Source organism: Alosa pseudoharengus, unplaced genomic scaffold (assembly GCF_046254945.1).
Source record: "Alosa pseudoharengus isolate Yale_2024_CS ecotype anadromous, Long Island Sound unplaced genomic scaffold, YU_APseudo_1.1 YU_APseudo_1.1_scf_2, whole genome shotgun sequence".
Taxonomy (NCBI): Eukaryota; Metazoa; Chordata; class Actinopteri; order Clupeiformes; family Clupeidae; genus Alosa; species Alosa pseudoharengus.
In genome coordinates, this window is record NW_027468663.1 from 25,495,432 (window position 1) to 25,513,391 (window position 17,960).

The 17,960-nt window shown below is 42.5% G+C and overlaps 2 protein-coding genes across 3 annotated transcripts in view; one reads left to right on the forward strand and one right to left on the reverse strand.

The window, feature by feature from the left end:
- Nucleotides 1-8,567, reverse strand: part of pld1a (phospholipase D1a) — a 39,716-nt gene extending 31,149 nt beyond the window's left edge. The window contains exons 1-2 of one of the 2 annotated variants that reach the window (XM_076294300.1): nucleotides 8,434-8,567; nucleotides 64-228 (exon numbers count right to left, since the gene is read on the reverse strand). In XM_076294300.1, coding sequence (XP_076150415.1) covers nucleotides 64-163 — 100 coding nt within the window. In that variant the 5' untranslated portion in view covers nucleotides 164-228; nucleotides 8,434-8,567. Of the gene's footprint in view, nucleotides 1-63; nucleotides 265-8,433 lie in introns of both variants that reach the window. The other variant, XM_076294301.1, reaches the window with a different exon arrangement.
- A 7,276-nt stretch (nucleotides 8,568-15,843) lies between these two features.
- Nucleotides 15,844-17,374, forward strand: ghsra (growth hormone secretagogue receptor a). The gene is made up of 2 exons (XM_076295879.1): nucleotides 15,844-16,603; nucleotides 17,070-17,374. Exons 1-2 carry the CDS (start codon nucleotides 15,844-15,846, stop codon nucleotides 17,372-17,374), a joined length of 1,065 nt encoding a protein of 354 aa, XP_076151994.1.
- Nucleotides 17,375-17,960: the final 586 nt, after the last annotated feature.

Here is a 17,960-nt window from a genome sequence, read left to right on the forward strand (position 1 = left end):
AAAACAAAACAAAAGCACCTTCTGGAAGGATCCCTCCATCTGATATAAAACTGTCTTCCTTACCTGTGTGGGGTAAGTCCACCTCCTCCTCATCCCCGAAGTCAAGCTCTCGGGTGTCCAGGTTATCCATGGTGTCACTCATGTCTTCGCTGACCAGGTTCATGTTGCTTCTGGTGGACTCGGGCGCCAGGGCCCTCCTCAGCAGTCAGCTCCGCGGGCAGGGCACGCCTGGCGGGGGACACCACTCTGGGTTAATGAGTGACCCTGTAAGGGACAAACATCTGGCTGGAAGTCTGCCACTATATGTCCTTGCTGGAGAGGATTCTCTCATGCCAGTGTTCTAATTAAAGAGAGGTGTGGCCACTTCAGCCTTTAACAGCGTTTTTCGTTGATTGAAAAGGTCTAAACATCAAATTGTCTTGACCAGGAGGGTGTCAGTGTCGGCAGTGTGTATGCACTGTCAGTCAGCTCTCAGCTACCAACACACACACACCCATCCACCAACACGCACGCACACACACACACACACACACAGCTGTTTCATTTCACTGTATCAGGGAGGTCTTCATATCTCTGTGTGCGTGACTCACAAACATATCCTACATTCCATTGAGAGTTAAGGTGTTTACAGTCATTAATGCATGATACGATTAATCCTGTCCTACAACATGACCTTGTTCTTGTATGACACAAACAGTACATACATTTGAATCTATAACATCACATAAAAAACACAAAAACAGAGAGAGAGAGAGAGAGACTTTCAAAAGTCCTGACTGAGGGTTAAATCCGTGAATATCTTAATTACTGTATGTGTAATAATAAAACTCTAAGCACATTTAAATAATGTTTTCTGAATTTAGCACATCCAAAATATTTTTCTATGACATTTGGCCACTGGAATCTCTGTGGACGTTGCATGTTTTGGGAAAATACTGTCACCCATGTAAATAGCCACGTAGGTGGGTCACGTAGGCTGTTGACACTGAAGAACCCGTCCGTCCTTCATTCTTTGTAAGCCATTAGCTATGCAGCTGTGCGGAGGACAGGGGAGGTCTTACACGCAAGGCCTTTCCCACACAGACTCCTCCATGGGAGGAAAGTACACTATACTGATTTTGGAATGTGTGTGTGCACAGATTTGTATGTTACACATATGCCTCTGTCATCATGAAAACTTGTAGCCTAGCCACTACAAAAGCTTTAGTCACTCACTATATCTCCACAATCTCATGAAACTCACCAATATATGCTGATATCTCCACTACAGTGACAGGCAAGATAGTTGTTAGTGCTTATATCAGGATCTTGCTCATCACTATAAATGAGCTAATTTGACTTGTTATTAAATTGACTTTAGATAGATAGATACTTTATTGATCCTCAGGGGAAATTCAAGGTCTCAGCAGCATACAGACAACACAAACACATTCTTTAACAGCAGAAAGAGTAATTAAAGTATATCATATAAAAACACAACTAAGCAATAAGGACAGTAGAAGATAAAGAATATGCTAAATATACTAAAATACAAATTATACTAACACTTAATCTAAATCAATTCTAAAAACAGTATCCACATAGTGGTGATTAATCAATCAGAGGCGCTTGCAATGACTGAGGCAGGGACTGAGCCTGCGATTCTCTGTGCATAGTAAGGTGCTCTAAGGTGCTCTGTGTGAATGAGTGGTGGTAGTGCAATGGTGATAATGGTCATGGTGATAGTGCAAATGAGTAAGTCCAACAGTGCAACAATGCAGAAATAAGGTAAAGTAAAGCCTATATATCTATATATTTAACTATTTAAAGAAAATGTATAAGTGTAGCCACAGTTCGGCTGTGGCATGGAGGGGGGGGGGGTTATGCATATGTGCTAATGTGCTAATATAGCACGCAAACAGTGAGGCATAAAGACAGTGGTAAAAGTGGCTAGTGGACAGACAGTATCCAAACATGGGGGTGAAGAGGCAGACAGACTATGCAGAGAAGTCTATCTCTCCTCTTCCCTTAAGTGAGGCATTGAACAGTTCAATGGCCCTGGGGACAAATGACTTTCTCAGTCTGTCAGTTGTGCAAGGCAGTGAGCGAAGTCTCCAGCTGATCAGGCTCTTCTGCTTAACAATAGTGCTGTGGAGTGGGTGACACTCATTGTCCAAGATGTTGATCAGTTTGTTCAGGGTCCTTTTGTCAGATAGTGAAGTGATGCATACACTTTAAATAGGCTTTAGACTTTGCAATTTGCCCACCATTTAAATTAAGGCCCAAAGACTGTCAGGTACAGAGTGAGCCATGTTAAATGTGTCCTAACTGCATTCACGATGGGCCGAGTCCAACGCCAACCTCAGACCAGCCATCTGTCACAGATATGGTCATTATGCAGACCAGGATGTGAGTTTCTCAGGAAGTAGTTGAATGGGTTCCATAAAAGAGGGCCATAATACGGTGAAGCATGTCAGCCGTGACTGGCACCACCATCCTTACTCTGCATGATAACACACACACACACACACACACACACACACACACACACACACACACACACACACACACACACACACTCACACATAAACACACACACATGCACACACACACAAATACACACTTAAAACACTCCTCTGAAAAGGAACAACAGAGCTATAATATAGCAGCATATCACGTCCAGAAATCTTTATTGCTAGTTTCAGGGATCAGGGATAGACAGAGAAGCAATCATTATAGCCAGAATCACTACTACACAGTGCACCTGATGTTCAACCAGCAAAAGTGTGTTTTTAAAGAATGTAGAGACATCTTCCTATATATCTAATTCTAAAGGTTATGTTTCTGGTGGTTTTAGACAGTAGAATGCTCCATGTCACATTGCTCACCCTTCTGCTCACTGGGCTTCAGCTGCCAACCTCTATTTAAAGTACACACACTCCACCAAAATAGTAATGACTATTCAAAGAAAATGTAATATCTTTCTCTCTCACTATCCTAAACATGCAGTTAGAACCATGAAGAATAAGCACATGGAATGGGCAAAACTAAGACCAAAGTTCAAAAGAGGCTTTGAAAAGATTTCTACCGAACCAACCGAAAGAGAAAAAAAGTTGGTAGTTAATTTGGCCGCAGATTTATCCATGATGTCACTCTTAACTCAACCAGCGGCCAGTTCTGGAAGCCTCTCTCTCCAACATGTCTGAACTGGTGGAGTCTGTCTGAACCCTCCCCCATCTCTCTGTCTGGGAGATCCACATACTTCTGTGGATGGAGATTTTTCCTCTTTCTGCTTACACTTACAAATCATGTAAGACTTCAGGCGAGACCCCAGAAGCATGCTCGTATCTCTGTCAAAAACAAACAAAATGGAGGAGAATGTAGGACCACACAGAGGCTGTGAGAGTTTCAGCCATTTCATTCACAGTTTTATGGTGTGACATGACAGTGAGGTTCCTGTTACTCCCAGTTTAGAGTGAGGTCACCCAGGAGAGGCATAAGGGTGAGGTGGAGGATGTTTTCCCACACACACCCCACTATGTCTTCACAGTCACAAGATTCACCATGCATCATTTAGCTGTTACTCACACACTTTTATTAAACTATGTCTTCACATTTAGAGGATTCATCATGTATCTTTAAGCTGACACAAAGCTACAACCCCCCCCCCTCCCGCTCCGATTCACCCTCTGCTGTGGGGTTCAGAGGGAGGCGTCCCTGCACACAACTGAAAAATACTTTGACCTGAATCTCTCTGGGAACGTAATGCTGACAGCAAAGATAGAAGGAGGGTTTATTTTTGGGAGTGCGCCATGCATGCTGCACATCCAGCTCAGCGCAGAGAACAACATTGTTCTCAAATAGGCAACACACACAACACACCATGTACAAAGCCATGCTTACAGTACATTGTGTCTGTGCCGTATAGCACATGAATGAGCTGAGCACTACTCAAGATCACTGGGTCAAGTTGGGGTTTCCTGTCAGCCAGGGCCGGAGTGGGGCCACTTTTCAGCCCGGGAGTTTCAGGCCCAAGACCGGCCCACTTTTTTAGTGGTGGTGGAAATTGGATAAATAAGGCAACATTTCAGCTCTTACTATCCTGTAGTTTTTATTATAGGGTAATATTCCACTTTTCCACAAGGATAGGTTGATAAGTTAACAAAAACAGGAAGGAAGAAATAAAGCATTTGAAATGTATCCCACAATTCCACTAAGAGGCATATTGAACTACTGTATTGTTTACATGTTTTTTTCCGCATGGGTCAGCTATCATGTTGTTTAGGTGATTTTGCTCCTTTACTACACCCACTTCTGAGCAAACAAGCCATATAGGTTGATCATGTAGCCTACTGCTGTCATGGCCTACGGTTCTTTCTTCCATAAAATAACTAATTCATATGGTTAACTCTATTATCCTTTCTACTTGTCCCTAACTTCGGGCTCATCATTTTCAGCGGGGGACTGGCTGATCTGCTGCTCAGGCTACTTTTGTTTTTAGGCCTATAGGCTACTGCATGACACAGATCAAGCTTGAGTTTTGTTATCAATATTTGCATAATATTTGCAAAGTCTATGAGTAGCCATATTGGATGATACCAAAATGGTAATATTTTAATTCATTTAATATGTTACTTGCGAATAGGTTGACAACGCTACAACGTCCAGTAGGTTATTAGCCCCGTTACGTCGTTATAATCATGGCTATCTCTCTTCACCAGTTGCCACTTATCTGTCCTCTTCAAAAAAAATTGGAAGCATGGCACATTTGGCAGCATTTCCCTCCAATACTTTTCGTCTTTTTTACCTGGCTATTTCAGTCCCACATGGCATCTTTATACCATCCATCCTCCCTGACGCTTATCACTGCCCGGCTGGTATCTGAGAAAACTTTTTAGGAAAGACGGGCTATATGGACCCAACCAATTAACTCTTCTTGGGAGGGGAGAAGAACCCATGCAGAGGCTGCGGTGTTAGGCATAGAATGCGAACGTGTGTAACCAACTTTAAGAGAAGATAGATTAACGTGACAAATGCCAATATTTTTCCCTCGACCGGCCAAGAATTTCAATACATTTCCTGCCATGCAAAAATATTATTAAAATCACAAACAAGTCATTAGTTAAGTCAGTCAATTAGGATATACCAAACTTTTGACGGACATATAGGCACGGATGGATTATGAACCCCTGGGCATAGATGCAAAAAAAACCCTCCCCTGTTAAGATAGGGGGGCCCGGGGGCATACTGTACTTCCCCGGAAGACTTTAAAAAAAAATGACCCTTTATATTATGACGACTTGTGAGTTTTGTGGAAATAGAAGAGAAGGCCGGAGAAGCAACTTCACACAGTCTTAGGCTTCAGGGCCCCCTAAGCTTTTGGGCCCAGTAGGCCCATTCAATAATCCATCCCTGGATATAGACCTGTGGTATGACTCCATTTGTCTCCAAAATGTATATTTTAAAATAAAATACAAACTAGAGTATCTTTGATAACCTCTATATTACACTGAATGCTTACTCATAGGTTTGGTATGTTAAAATGTAGAAACACAGCCTTTATTTGGTGAATGGACTTTTTTCAACTTTGAGTGTTACGTTTTGCCTGCATGGATGCGCGATTGAGTGCGCATCTAAATACAACATGCAAGATGCAACAGCCATTTTTAAGAGGCTTATAAACCGGTTCATTTCTGACATTACTACTAGCATATGAATGCATTATTTATGTTGTAAGACATGTGAAAGAAATTAATGACACAGGCACGCACAAATTCAAATGAAAGGACACTACGTTTCACTTTCGCATTGCGAAAAAATAGGCTACAATATGGAAAATGCTTCAAAGTTACCTTTGAGTCTGATCAGCTTAAAAAATGAATGAGGTTTCTTTAGACAGTGCTACACCTTTCCAACACGTTTTGTGAGAATTGTAGCCTACCGGTATGTTTTGCGATATTGTTGACAGCCTGCACCGCAGGAAGCTTTTGATAGCGCACGCCTCAAACGATAAACGCAAAACCTCCAGGACAAACCACTCACAGTGTACTCTCTGAAACCATGAATAGGTCACTAATTTGTGTGTTATTTACGTTTGATTGCATTTCAGATGGCGGGACTTGTTGGTTTCCTGTAGTAGCCTATAGCGTCTTCTTCTTTATTTTTTTGTATGTCCGAATATTGGGGGGGACATTTTGGTCACATCTGAATATTGGGGGGGACACGTCCCCCCCAAAGTCTATGGTGACTACGGCCCTGTGTCAGCTCATTATCCACACCAATGACAACACCAAGAGCCCATGAAATAACACCCCAACAGAGACTTCTGTCACTATGATTCAGCAGAAACGTTAAGATAGGGAGTGTAGTGAGTGAAAGTGACCCCCCCCCCCCCTTCCCTTCTCTGCTCTGTGTAGTTGAGCCAGTATCAGCAGGACTTCAGCGTGAGAGAGGCTACTCCGGGGCAGCCCTGCGGGACACGCCGCTTCCTCTGTGCTCCTGGCCCGATGGAATATCAGCTCTCCCTTCCTACGCACCAGTTCCTGCCTGTGCTCGCTGCTGTTGTCACGGGCAACAGTGGGACAGGGCTGGGCAGCGTTTTGGAGGAGGACGGACGTCGTCGTTACGCAACAGGCCAATGTGTCAGCGGCCGGCGCGGCCAGGGGAGGCTCCTGCCTGCCTGTCGTCTTGCCTCGTGCTTGGCGAAGGCAGCTAAAGGACAACAAGATAGCCCTCATTTCAGGCGCTCACAGGAACTGGTCCATGGCTGTTTAGAGCAAGAGGACACCTGGCTGTTGGTGACATGCATGGGGGCTTTCAGGATGGTCCCTGATGACCAGCATGACCTGTGTCTGCACTGAAGCAAGGACAGTAACACTGGAATCAATGAACCGCTGCTGTGTGTTCCTCTTGGTAATGAGGTGGTGAAACGCAGTGGGACCAGTGAAAATAACTGCAGCAAAACAGATGCACGCGCTGGTTTCATCAGCTAAACATTCCAAAAACTGGACTCTCCCAAACCGTGAGAGCCAGCACATCCACAGAGAGACAGCTAATTGTTGGGATGAAATATGACACACCATGACTCGGTTCCGCCCATGCCTCAGCCAATGTTTCACAATAGCACGCCGCACGTCATCACATGCAAAATCACTCCAAAACCTCACAGTCCTCACAGTCAGACCGCAGCAACACTGAAATATGGCCAGTCAATTGACTAATTCATTCACCCACAATGCAAATACTTCTTGCTGGCCTCGCCCTAAGTTACACAAGTTTTTTGACCCATGAAAACAGAAGACAAAATGAATAAAAGACAGTCATAGACATAGACAAACACAAATTAATAAATTCACACCTTGTTCAGCAATGTTCTATTATGTCATATTAGATATTACGTTGTGCTTACACACCATCATGCCTGTGCCTCAAGCCCTAAGTGTCACTAAATGAAACTTTGCCTACTATGACAGGATTAAATCCCTTCCATCTTCTTATGAATGACTGATGCCCTACTGACAAGACTCACTGATGGCTTTATCCAAGACAGAGGGCTTGGGCAAACCAGTTAACCATCACCTCGCTGGAGACTATGAAACAGTACAACTTTCAGATAGAGCTGTCACTGAAAACAATGTCATCTTAATTTTTTTACAAAAATCAATGTTCATCTCGCATACAAACGTATTGTGTGAAATCCAGACTTCTCCCTCATTCGCATTCGTGCCATTATGTTTAACAAAAAGAATACTTCACAAAAAAAGTTTTACAATAAAATGTGTTCCTACACAAAAATAGTTCTGTGTCTGTCGTTTTCTCTCTCAAAAGCCAGCCATGTAATTGATACAAAAAGCTAGCGTGAGCAGGAGTCCATATCAATATATCATATATCAATTCTGCACTAAAAAAACAAGAAGAATGCAAGAGAAGTGGCTGGATTTGCGGCGTGCCCGGAGAACAGCCGTGATAACAGGAGCCGAGGCTGGAGACTCTGGCTGTGACAGGGAACCCTCAGGAGGGCCTCCACTGTCCACATGCCCAGCCGGGGCCAGGATAGGCACTGGCACATTCCAGCGCTGACACAAAAGCCCCTCACACGGACATGACACAAGATAGAACAAGAGCCAAGACGCACTGACACAACTCGCTGCGCGTCTCAAACAACGGCATGGTGTGTTTAGACACACATACAGTACTGGGTCCCCAATATAATAGAAAAACATATAGAAACACACACATACATACACACAGAGTGTCTAACACACAAGCACATTTGAGCATATATCGACCGTCACACTGAACTTTTCAGTGAGCCAAATCTTATGTTCGTCAAGCCCTCAACAAGTGCCTTACACTTCCCCTCCCATGAGCACACAGACCCTGAGGTATGGTGCAGAGACGAACAGAAATAGACAAGTAAAGAACACAAGTTAAACAAAGAAACACTTCATCAACCTGCTGCGTCTGCAGACGTGGCTTCTCCATTGTCATGGCTCTGAGTAATCCAGCTGTTGCCTCATGCACACGAAAGAAACGAAACAAACACACCCTCGCCCGCACACACACTTGTCCCAACTCTTCTCCCTCTGCTCAACTCCACTCCCAGACAGAGCGGTGGAAAGATCGCTTACAGGCCAATGCCTCAGAAGGGGGAGGAGTCTGGACGGCTGCTATGGTCCTGTCCATTCTGAACTCTCCACCAATCAGCTTTCACGCAAGGGCACAACCATTCCATAAGTGTCTTCAGCTTCAGAGGCCAAAGTGTGTGTGTGTGTGTGTGTGTGTGTGTGTGTGTGTGTGTGTGTGTGTGTGTGTGTGTGTGTGTGTGTGAGAGTGTGAGTGTGTGTGAGTGTGTGTGTGTGTGTGTGTGTGTGTGTGTGTGTGTGTGTGTGTGTGTGTGTACGTATATATGTATGAAACACCACAAGCATAAAAAGAGCTCTCAAGTACAGAGGATATCAGCAAACATCTAACTAGCTGAACACACCATGCCATTTAATCCTAAAATGCAATACTGTACACTCTCTTCGTCCTTTTGTTAATGTTTAGTCAGCCAAGAGGAAGTCTGTCTTTTTTGAGGAAAAAGCTGTGAGAAGCTGTTATCTCCCCAATCAATAACAGAGAACCGGAATTTAACCAACATTCTGAACACAAACAGCTGTTCAAACTGCACTTGGGTAATATTATGATAGCTGCTGCTCGAGTTCACAGAAGGAAATGAAACGTTTCCTCCTCTACAACTTCAAAGTCAAAGTCAAAGTCAAAGTCAGCTTTATTGTCAATTTCTTCACATGTTCCAGACATACAAAGAGATCGAAATTACGTTTCTCACTATCCCACGGTGGAGACAAGACATATTTTACCAATTTTAAGTCCACAGACAAACATAACATTCAAGTAAACAAAAAAGTAAGTAAATAAGTAAATAAGAGGGCACATATAATGAAAAAATAAGAGCAGCAAAATTTGGTTGAAATTGTGCATAGACAGTCAATAAAATAAAATACTAGTGCAAAGTCAGGCCAATAAAAGGCTGAGGTAGTTCTGTTTGACCTAAGTAAGAAATAAAGTGGCATAGTGGTGCAAGTTATGTAAGAGCAGCAGAAGTGTTGTGTTTTCAGGACAACAACAACAAGTTGCAAAGTGTACAAGTGTGCAAGTGGAGTGGTGCAGGCGGCCATTGTGGGTCCAATGTCCAGGATGTTATGTAGCTGAGGGTGGAGGGGGGAGAGGAGGGAGAGAGTTCAGCATCCTAACAGCTTGGTGTATGAAGCTGTTGGTGAGTCTGGTAGTGCGGGAGCGCAGGCTTCTGTACCTCTTCCCAGAGGGCAGTAGATCAAACAGATTGTGAGCGGGGTGACTTGCATCACTCACAATTTTGGTCGCCTTGCGGGTGAGGTGGGTGGTGTAAATGTCCTTCAGGGAGGGGAGTGAAGCACCAATAATCTTTCCAGCTGTGTTCACTATGCGCTGCAGGGCTTTCCTGTTGTATTCAGTGCAGCTTCCGCCCCACACAGCGATACAGCTGGAGAGGATGCTCTCAATGGTGCCTCGGTAGAATGTGGTCATGATGGCTGGTGGAGCACTTGCTCGCCTGAGTTTCCGCAGAAAGTACAGGCGGCGCTGAGCTCTCTTCGCCAGTGATGCAGTGTTGGTGGTCCAGGAGAGGTCTTCACTGATGTGCACCCCCAGGAATTTGGTGCTGCTCGCTCTCTCCACCACAGCACCGTCGATGGTCAGTGGCAGGTGTTGGGTGTGACCTCTCCGGAAGTCAACTTGGCTACGTCTGGTCTGTGCCACCACTACAAGATAGCTTGACGAGCGTATGTCTTTATTACTGTAATATATCTATCAGGGATGAATATGTACTTATGTTAAACAAGGCTGACAACATGAGAATGAACAGAGAATTAGTGAGTTGCAATTGCTAGAGTTCAAAGGTTAAATGATATCATGGGTTTCTGTTGACTCGGTTAATGGTCTACACATCACTGTGTAATCTTCTCGACAGTGTTGGGAACGGATGCCGTGCTGAGAAGTGGAAAGAAAAAGAAAATAACGAGGCGACTCACAGCCTTCCACACAGACACTGGGCAGAGGAGCACCTACAGAGACCATCCATCATTCTGATTTTTCAATTTTACGCTGCACTCGGTGCGACGGCCCTCAACTGGAGCTGCGGTAATAATTACCCCACAGGGGAATGTCTTCCCGCCGATGACTACCAGAGAAATGCATCAGTACTCCTCCCATCCCACAGACCTCCACAACATCTCCCTCCACAGCACTTAGCTCCCTGCAGCAAGAACTCGCCGCTGGAGAGTCCTCGACTACGCCAGGGAGGAGAGAGAGAAAAAGACAGAGAGGGAGAGAGAGAGAGAGAGAGAGAGAGAGGAGAGAGAAAGGGAGAAAGCAAGAGAAAGAAAGATATATACTGTATGTATATAGAGAGAGAAAGTGTGTGAGAGAAACCAATAGCACACAGACTGATATAAATACCATATTTTTACCAAAGATTATACAAGTTAATGCAAGTTCATTACAAAGAGTGGGAGTGCAGAGGGAGTTTGACTGCATGTGAGTAGATACTCGGTGTAGTCAAAGATATGAAAAGAAAGGTTAAACTAACAAAAACTGCATGCCAGATCAGATAGAGAAAGAGATAATAGCCTACATACATGTGTACACACACACACACACACACACACACACACACACACACACACACAAAGGAACACTACCATTGTCTAGTGTTTTGAGAATAGCCAAGCCAATACTGACATTTCCTCAGATGTCAGAGGAAGAAAATCTGAACTAAACGCACTCAGTTGACCTTGGGCATATCCTCACTGCCCGATGTCTGATTTAATATTTGAACTGACTAGAAAATACATTAGCTGCATGGGCTTGACTGAGACACTGCCGATTAGGTCTGTCACTCCAGCTGCCCAATGAATCCAGAGAACCAAATGATGATTGCCCTTGTCCAAACAGAAGGGGTAAATAGATGACTTTTAGTGTTAAGATTTAGCACATGTAATGGCAATATACAGACAGAGACTCATATCAGTTGTGTTTACTATGTAAACACCCTTATCCAGCTTCTCTACATGTAATTGTTTGCTCTGAATTCATAAAGCAGGTGATCCACAGAGAGCTAAAGGGCAACATAGCGAGCAGCATGGAGAGCCCAATGCTCCTGGGATATTTTGTTAAGCAAATGTGATGATACATAAAGAGTGGGCTATAAATATAATGTCCCTTTTCTTTCACACATCAAACCATCAGCGCTACAGAAAGAAAGAAAAGAAAGCAAACAAATCAATAGAATGTCTCCAAAACAAGTCCAAAAAGGCAACAATTGAGACTTTGTTCTTCCGGCGGCGGTGTTGCAGCAGAGGAAAGGCAGAACACTCCAACAAAGTCATTCAGACGCAGCAGTTACTGACCACATCAGTGATCTTTCTTATACATACAAAGAGTCAGAATGTGTTAATACACATGCAGAAATCAACTAGTGTCACAGGAACTGACTAGATGAGTCATAGCTGGTGAGCTTACAGACCAGCATGGTGCAATTTCTCCCTCTTGTGGACAAAACTGGTGATTTGTTTTTAGAAGCAGAGCTTACGCAACACGCAACCTTTTAATGTTCTTCTAAACCATCTGATCTCAAGCAATAAAAAAATACTGTAACTTTGAACAGCACCATTGTCTGAATATTGACTCTGAAAAGTAGGTCAGGCAATATAAGTGCATTTATAATCAGTGATTGCAATGAGCCAACAATCATTCCTAATATCAGAAAATTGAATTTAAACCCTCTTATATCACATTACATTACTGTAAAATGCTAGTAATATTGTCAGTAACACAACTTTTCTCTGTGTACATAAGTATACAACAATCTTTAACATAAACAACATTTAATAACAGCAAATATTTCCTCAACACAACACGTCTATTCCACAAAAAAACAACCACAAAAAGGCAGTATTTTCAGTAATTCAAGTAAGTAATTCAGTAATTAATCCAGTAACCTCCCTGTTGTCATTTAGGAGGCACGTTTGTACCTTGAGCAGAAAGAAAGACAGACAGTCAGAAAGAAAGACAGGAAGGAAGGAAGGATGACAAGGAGAAAGAAAGAAAGAACGAAAGAAAGAGCAAAAATGAGAATAAAAAGCAAGAAAACAAGAGTAAAAACAAAGAAGCAGAACTACCTTCATCTCCTTGGTGTGGCGATCTTTACAGAGTTACTGCTTGTTCAACATTTGTTAGCCCTGGTCAAGGCAATTAGAATAGAGTGCCATAATACCATTTACAACCTGTTTTCAACATGAATCACCTGAGCAATGCCATAAATGTGGGTGTGGTGTGTGTGCAAGTAGAACTGGGCATTTTCTTTTGATATGTCCCGGGCCAGTTACTACAGCTACAGTGTGTCTGGACATTTCCACATAGTGTGACTCTGGACACTCATCTCACAGGCCCATGTCTATTCGTTTAGCCTCCCATAGGTCAACTATTATTACACAACTTGACACATCTATATGAAGTATGATGACCCCGATAGTATGATGGCACCTCCATCTCTTCCCTCCTGTACCTCTTCCTTCTCTCTTGTTTCCCTCCTCTACCTCCTTCCTCTCCTCTTCCCTCCTCTACCTCCTCTTCCACTTCTCCTCCTACCATACTTGGACTAGTATTTAAAATGTAGGCACTCTTATCCTCTAGTACTAACGTCTCATCTACACTGTAGCTTAAATGTTATTACATTGCTGTAACTGTAGTTTATGCAGTGTAAATGTAATACTTAAATGTTAATAACTTACATGTTATTCTATTGTTGTAAGTCTGCCAAATGAATAAATGTAAATATGTATGTAAATATGATAAAAAATAAGCACCTGTACTGTATGCATAACCACGTGGCATGACATGAGTGGGCTTTAAGATAGTTCAACTGAATAAATCACTGGAAAGGTTCTTAATAAAGGTGGAACGATATGCAGCTAGTAACACTCCAAAGAGTTATGACTGACCTCAGTGTCACGTCTTCACTACGGCAATGGACATGTGTGTCATGCATGGTCTGTTCACAGGTGAACACTTGGCATAATCACAAGAAACTTGGAAAATGTACAACCCCAAAACAGAAAAAGTTGGGACGTTGTGTAAAATGTGAATAAAAACAGAATACTTAAACTCATATTTCGTTGCAAAAAGGACACAGACAACATATCAAACGTTGAAAATGACAAATTTGACTATTTCATGGAAAATATATGTTAATTTTGAATTTCATACCAGTAACATGTTTCAAAAAAAGTTGGGACGGGGTAACAAAATGCTGGAAAAGTTGTGTAATGACAAAGAAAACAAAAGGAGGAATATTTCACAACTAATTAAGGTAACTGGCAACACGATTGGGTATGAAAAAGAGCATCCCAGAGAGGCAGGGTCTCTTAGAAGTAAAGATGTAGGGGTATTCATCACTCTGTGTAAACCTGTGTGCACAAATGATGAAACAATGTAATTTTAATGTTTCTTAGGATGCAATTGTGAAGTATTTGGGGAGTTCATCATCTACAGGACATAATGTCATTAGAACATTCAGAGAATCCAGAGAAATCTTTGCAAACAAGGGAAAGAGCTGAAAAACAAATTGGATGGCCGTGGTCTTTTGGACCTCAGATGGCACTGCATCAACACCAGACCTGTTTCCAGACCTGTCATTGTTGGGGCTCAGGAAAACCTCTGATAACCATTGGTTATGTGCACAGTTTGATACTCAATTAAAAAACTACAGCCAAAATTGTAACAGTCAAAACAGCCAACATTGTATTGAGACAGAAAATACCACCATCTTATATGGACCTAAAATGGACTGAGGTAACATGGAAAAAGGTCCTGTGTTTAGACCAATCAAAATTTGCCATTCTTTTTGAAAATAATGGACTCATCTGGGCTAAAGAGGAGAGGGCCTATCCAAGTATCCAACCTATCCAACTTGTTTTAGTGTTTAGTGTTTAGTGTTCAGTTCAAAACCCAACACCTATGATGGTGTGGAGGAGGGCATCTTTCACATTTGGCAAAGCACAATCAATTCTGAATTATGTATACAGGTTTTGAGCAACATATACTCCCATCCAGGCAATGTATTTTCCAGGGAATACCTTGAATATTTCAGGAAAACAATGCCAAAATTAATTCTGCACTTTAAATAGTATTTCTCCATAGATGATGAGTCCAGGTGCTAAAATGGCCTGTCTGCAGTCCAGATTTGTCAAATTAGGTGCATAATGGAATGAAAAACATGACTTAGAATACCCCATAATGTTGCACAGCTGAAATCCTATATCGGGGAGTAATGGAACAACATTTCACTCTCAAAACTCTAGCAACTGGTCTCCTCAGTTCCTAAACATTTACAGAATTTTGTTAATTGAAGAGTTGAAGCAGCACAGTGGTAAACATGCTCCCGCCCCATTTTTTTTAAACATGTTGCTGGCATCAAATTCAAAATTAACATATATTTTCCATGAAATAGTCCAAATTTTCATTTTCAACATTTGATATAATATTGTCTATGTCCTTTTTGCTGATAAATATGGGTTTACCGAGACGTATATTATCACATTCTGTTTTTATTTGCATTTTACACAATGTCCCAACTTTTTCTTTTTTGGGGTTGTATATATGTATGGAAATGTTCATTCATTCGAGTTTTGGAGCAGGCAATCCCTACATCAAACTGTCTTCATATACCAATTCAAAGATTGCTGCAGGATACTTGTTGGTTAGACATGGAGAGTTGCTCACTTCGATCGCCACTAGGTGAAGCTCGGAGACTATTCAATATTTTGAAATAGGTTAGAAAGTCATACTTGCCAATTATTATAGTCATACTTGCAAAAAAAAAACATCTATGAGCTCAAAACTTTGACTATTTTGACTTTGACCTTAGAGAGAGAGGGAGAGAGAGAGAGAATCAACCACTTGGCACACAATCTCCATCTCACCTTTACGCATCACTTAAATACCTGATAGGCCTGTGCCATCAGTACGTGCACGGTGCACGATCAACACAACAGTTTCCTGCGTGACACCAGTCACAATAGAGGTCCTACAGGATACAAGTATTTTATTCAGTTCAAGCGTTTCAGTGGCTTTGTGGCAAAATTGCAGATTGAGGAGGTGTGCGCGATTTATGAGCAGGATATGAAATGTCAAAATATATGTCAGTGGCTACTATCCCATGGGTTAAGAGACTACAAGCAGCGCGCCGGCATGACTGTCATTCAAATCTGCACAGTGGAGCACACAGTCTCTGGCGATCACAGTTGATACCGATGTCTTACCACCATGCAAACCTGGACAAATGGTTCACATTGTTCATTTAATTGTAGCTGGGATGACAACGCGACTTTCTGGAGCGGTGAGCATCCAGTAAACAATTTCCCTGTTCCAATTTTGACCGCAATTTCTATCATATGCTCTTTTTTATTTATCGTCGGGGTATCGGGTAATTTAATGACAATTTTGATGGTCGCCAAATACAAGGACATGCGTACGACAACTAATCTCTACCTATCTAGCATGGCATTGTCGGATCTTCTGATATTCTGTTGTATGCCTTTAGACTTATACAGAGTCTGGAGATACCGTCCCTGGTATTTCGGGGACCTCCTCTGCAAATTGTTTCAGTTTGTCAGCGAGGGTTGTACATATTCAACTATCCTGAACATCACCGCCCTGAGCGTGGAGAGGTACTTCGCAATTTGCTTTCCCCTAAGGGCCAAAGTTGTGGTCACCAAAGGGCGCGTGCGAGGAGTTATTCTGATTCTTTGGGCAGTATCATTTTTGAGTGCTGGACCGGTGTTTGTCCTGGTAGGAGTTGAACACGAAAATGGAACTAATATTTGGATTACAAGCGAATGCACTGCGACGAAGTACGCTATGCAATCTGGACTTTTTACCATTATGGTGTGGGTATCGAGCATTTTCTTTTTCTTGCCCGTGTTTTGTCTCACTATTTTATACAGTCTTATAGGACGCACACTCTGGAGGAGACCAAACATTTCTAGTCGAGATAAAAGCAACAAGCAGACTGTGAAAATGTTGGGTAAGTTTCTAATAACTGTCGTGCCTAATAACAAATGTATCGGAAGAGAAACATACGATTAATGTTGTTTATGCCTGTCTAATTTAAGACAATAGGCTACTGGTAAACCGTAAGAAACCATGATATTTTGTAGAGTTCATATGATGTGTTGACTGCGCTGATGTTTTGTAGAGATGTTTCAATGTAAGCTATCTGCAAATGTGTATGCATCTTGAAATATTGGGGAGATTTGGATAAAAATAAAATTTGGATATTGTGGCACACTAAAGTGTAAAAATTAAATGCCCCCAGGAATAAATGTCAGCATTGGTTAATTTCAGCGTTTGGTTGCGCTGAATGAACAATCTCTAGATAACACGATGGAGAAATACAGTAGCCACTGTGCGTGATTGTTGTCTGCGTAATTTTGTAAACAAAAGTATGATAAACTGGTGCTTACAGTTAACTAAATGTTGTGTGTTTACAGTTGTGGTGGTGCTTGCATTTGTACTTTGCTGGCTGCCTTTTCACGTGGTTCGTTACCTGATATCCAAGTCGTTCGAGACTGGGTCTCCGTTGATGGCCGTCATCACGCAGTACTGCAACCTCATCTCCGTCGTACTCTTTTATCTGAGCGCAGCCATCAACCCCATACTTTACAACATCATGTCGAAGAAGTACAGGGTTGCAGCATGCACTCTCTTCGGCTTCAAGAAGACCCCAAGGAGAACAGCGTCCTCAGTAAAGGATGAAAGTTCACCAGGATTTACCGAATCAAGTGCCAGCGTGTGACTGGACTATTAAACTAGAGTGACATTCATCTTTGCACATGGTAAAGTCATGCTCGTGCGCATGTCCTTGTATTTCTTTATCGGACATGATGGAAGAATAAGAATATGGCAGACACCTGTCCTACCTCACAAGTTGTTTTTAATACCATCACATTTATTAATTGAATAAATGAATTAATTAGGATTAAGGAAGTGATGGGTAGGCCATTATCTCTCTCTCTCTGTCTGTCTCTCTCTCTCTGTGCTTGTGTGTGTGTGTGTGTGTATGTGTGTGTGTGTGTGCGTGTGTGCGTGCGTGCGCGCGCGCGTGTGTGTGTGTGTGTGTGTATGAGTGAGATATTCCACATTGCCTTAAAAGAGAACCTCTCTGGCTGGAGGACAAAATGAGCACTGTAGATACAGCCCTGTGTCCTCCTGCACACTGACTCAGAGGTGCAGAGGTACAGCATCTTACTTTGAACTGTCTGTTCAAATGGCATCCTGCTTGTAAAACCATTCCTGCTTTCTCTGTGCAGCGCCTTTTACCAAAGCATAATATGTATGCACTGGATGTTAAGGACTCAAACATACATGTGACACTAAGGGCA

What these genes read in the sequence shown, in the direction of transcription:
- ghsra (XM_076295879.1), top strand. Translation starts at nt 15,844, where the DNA reads ATGCAAACCTGGACAAATGGTTCACATTGTTCATTTAATTGTAGCTGG. An exon ending in GCAGACTGTGAAAATGTTGG is followed by an intron (nt 16,604 to 17,069) that starts GTAAGTTTCTAA and finishes GTGTGTTTACAG; the next exon opens with TTGTGGTGGTGCTTGCATTT.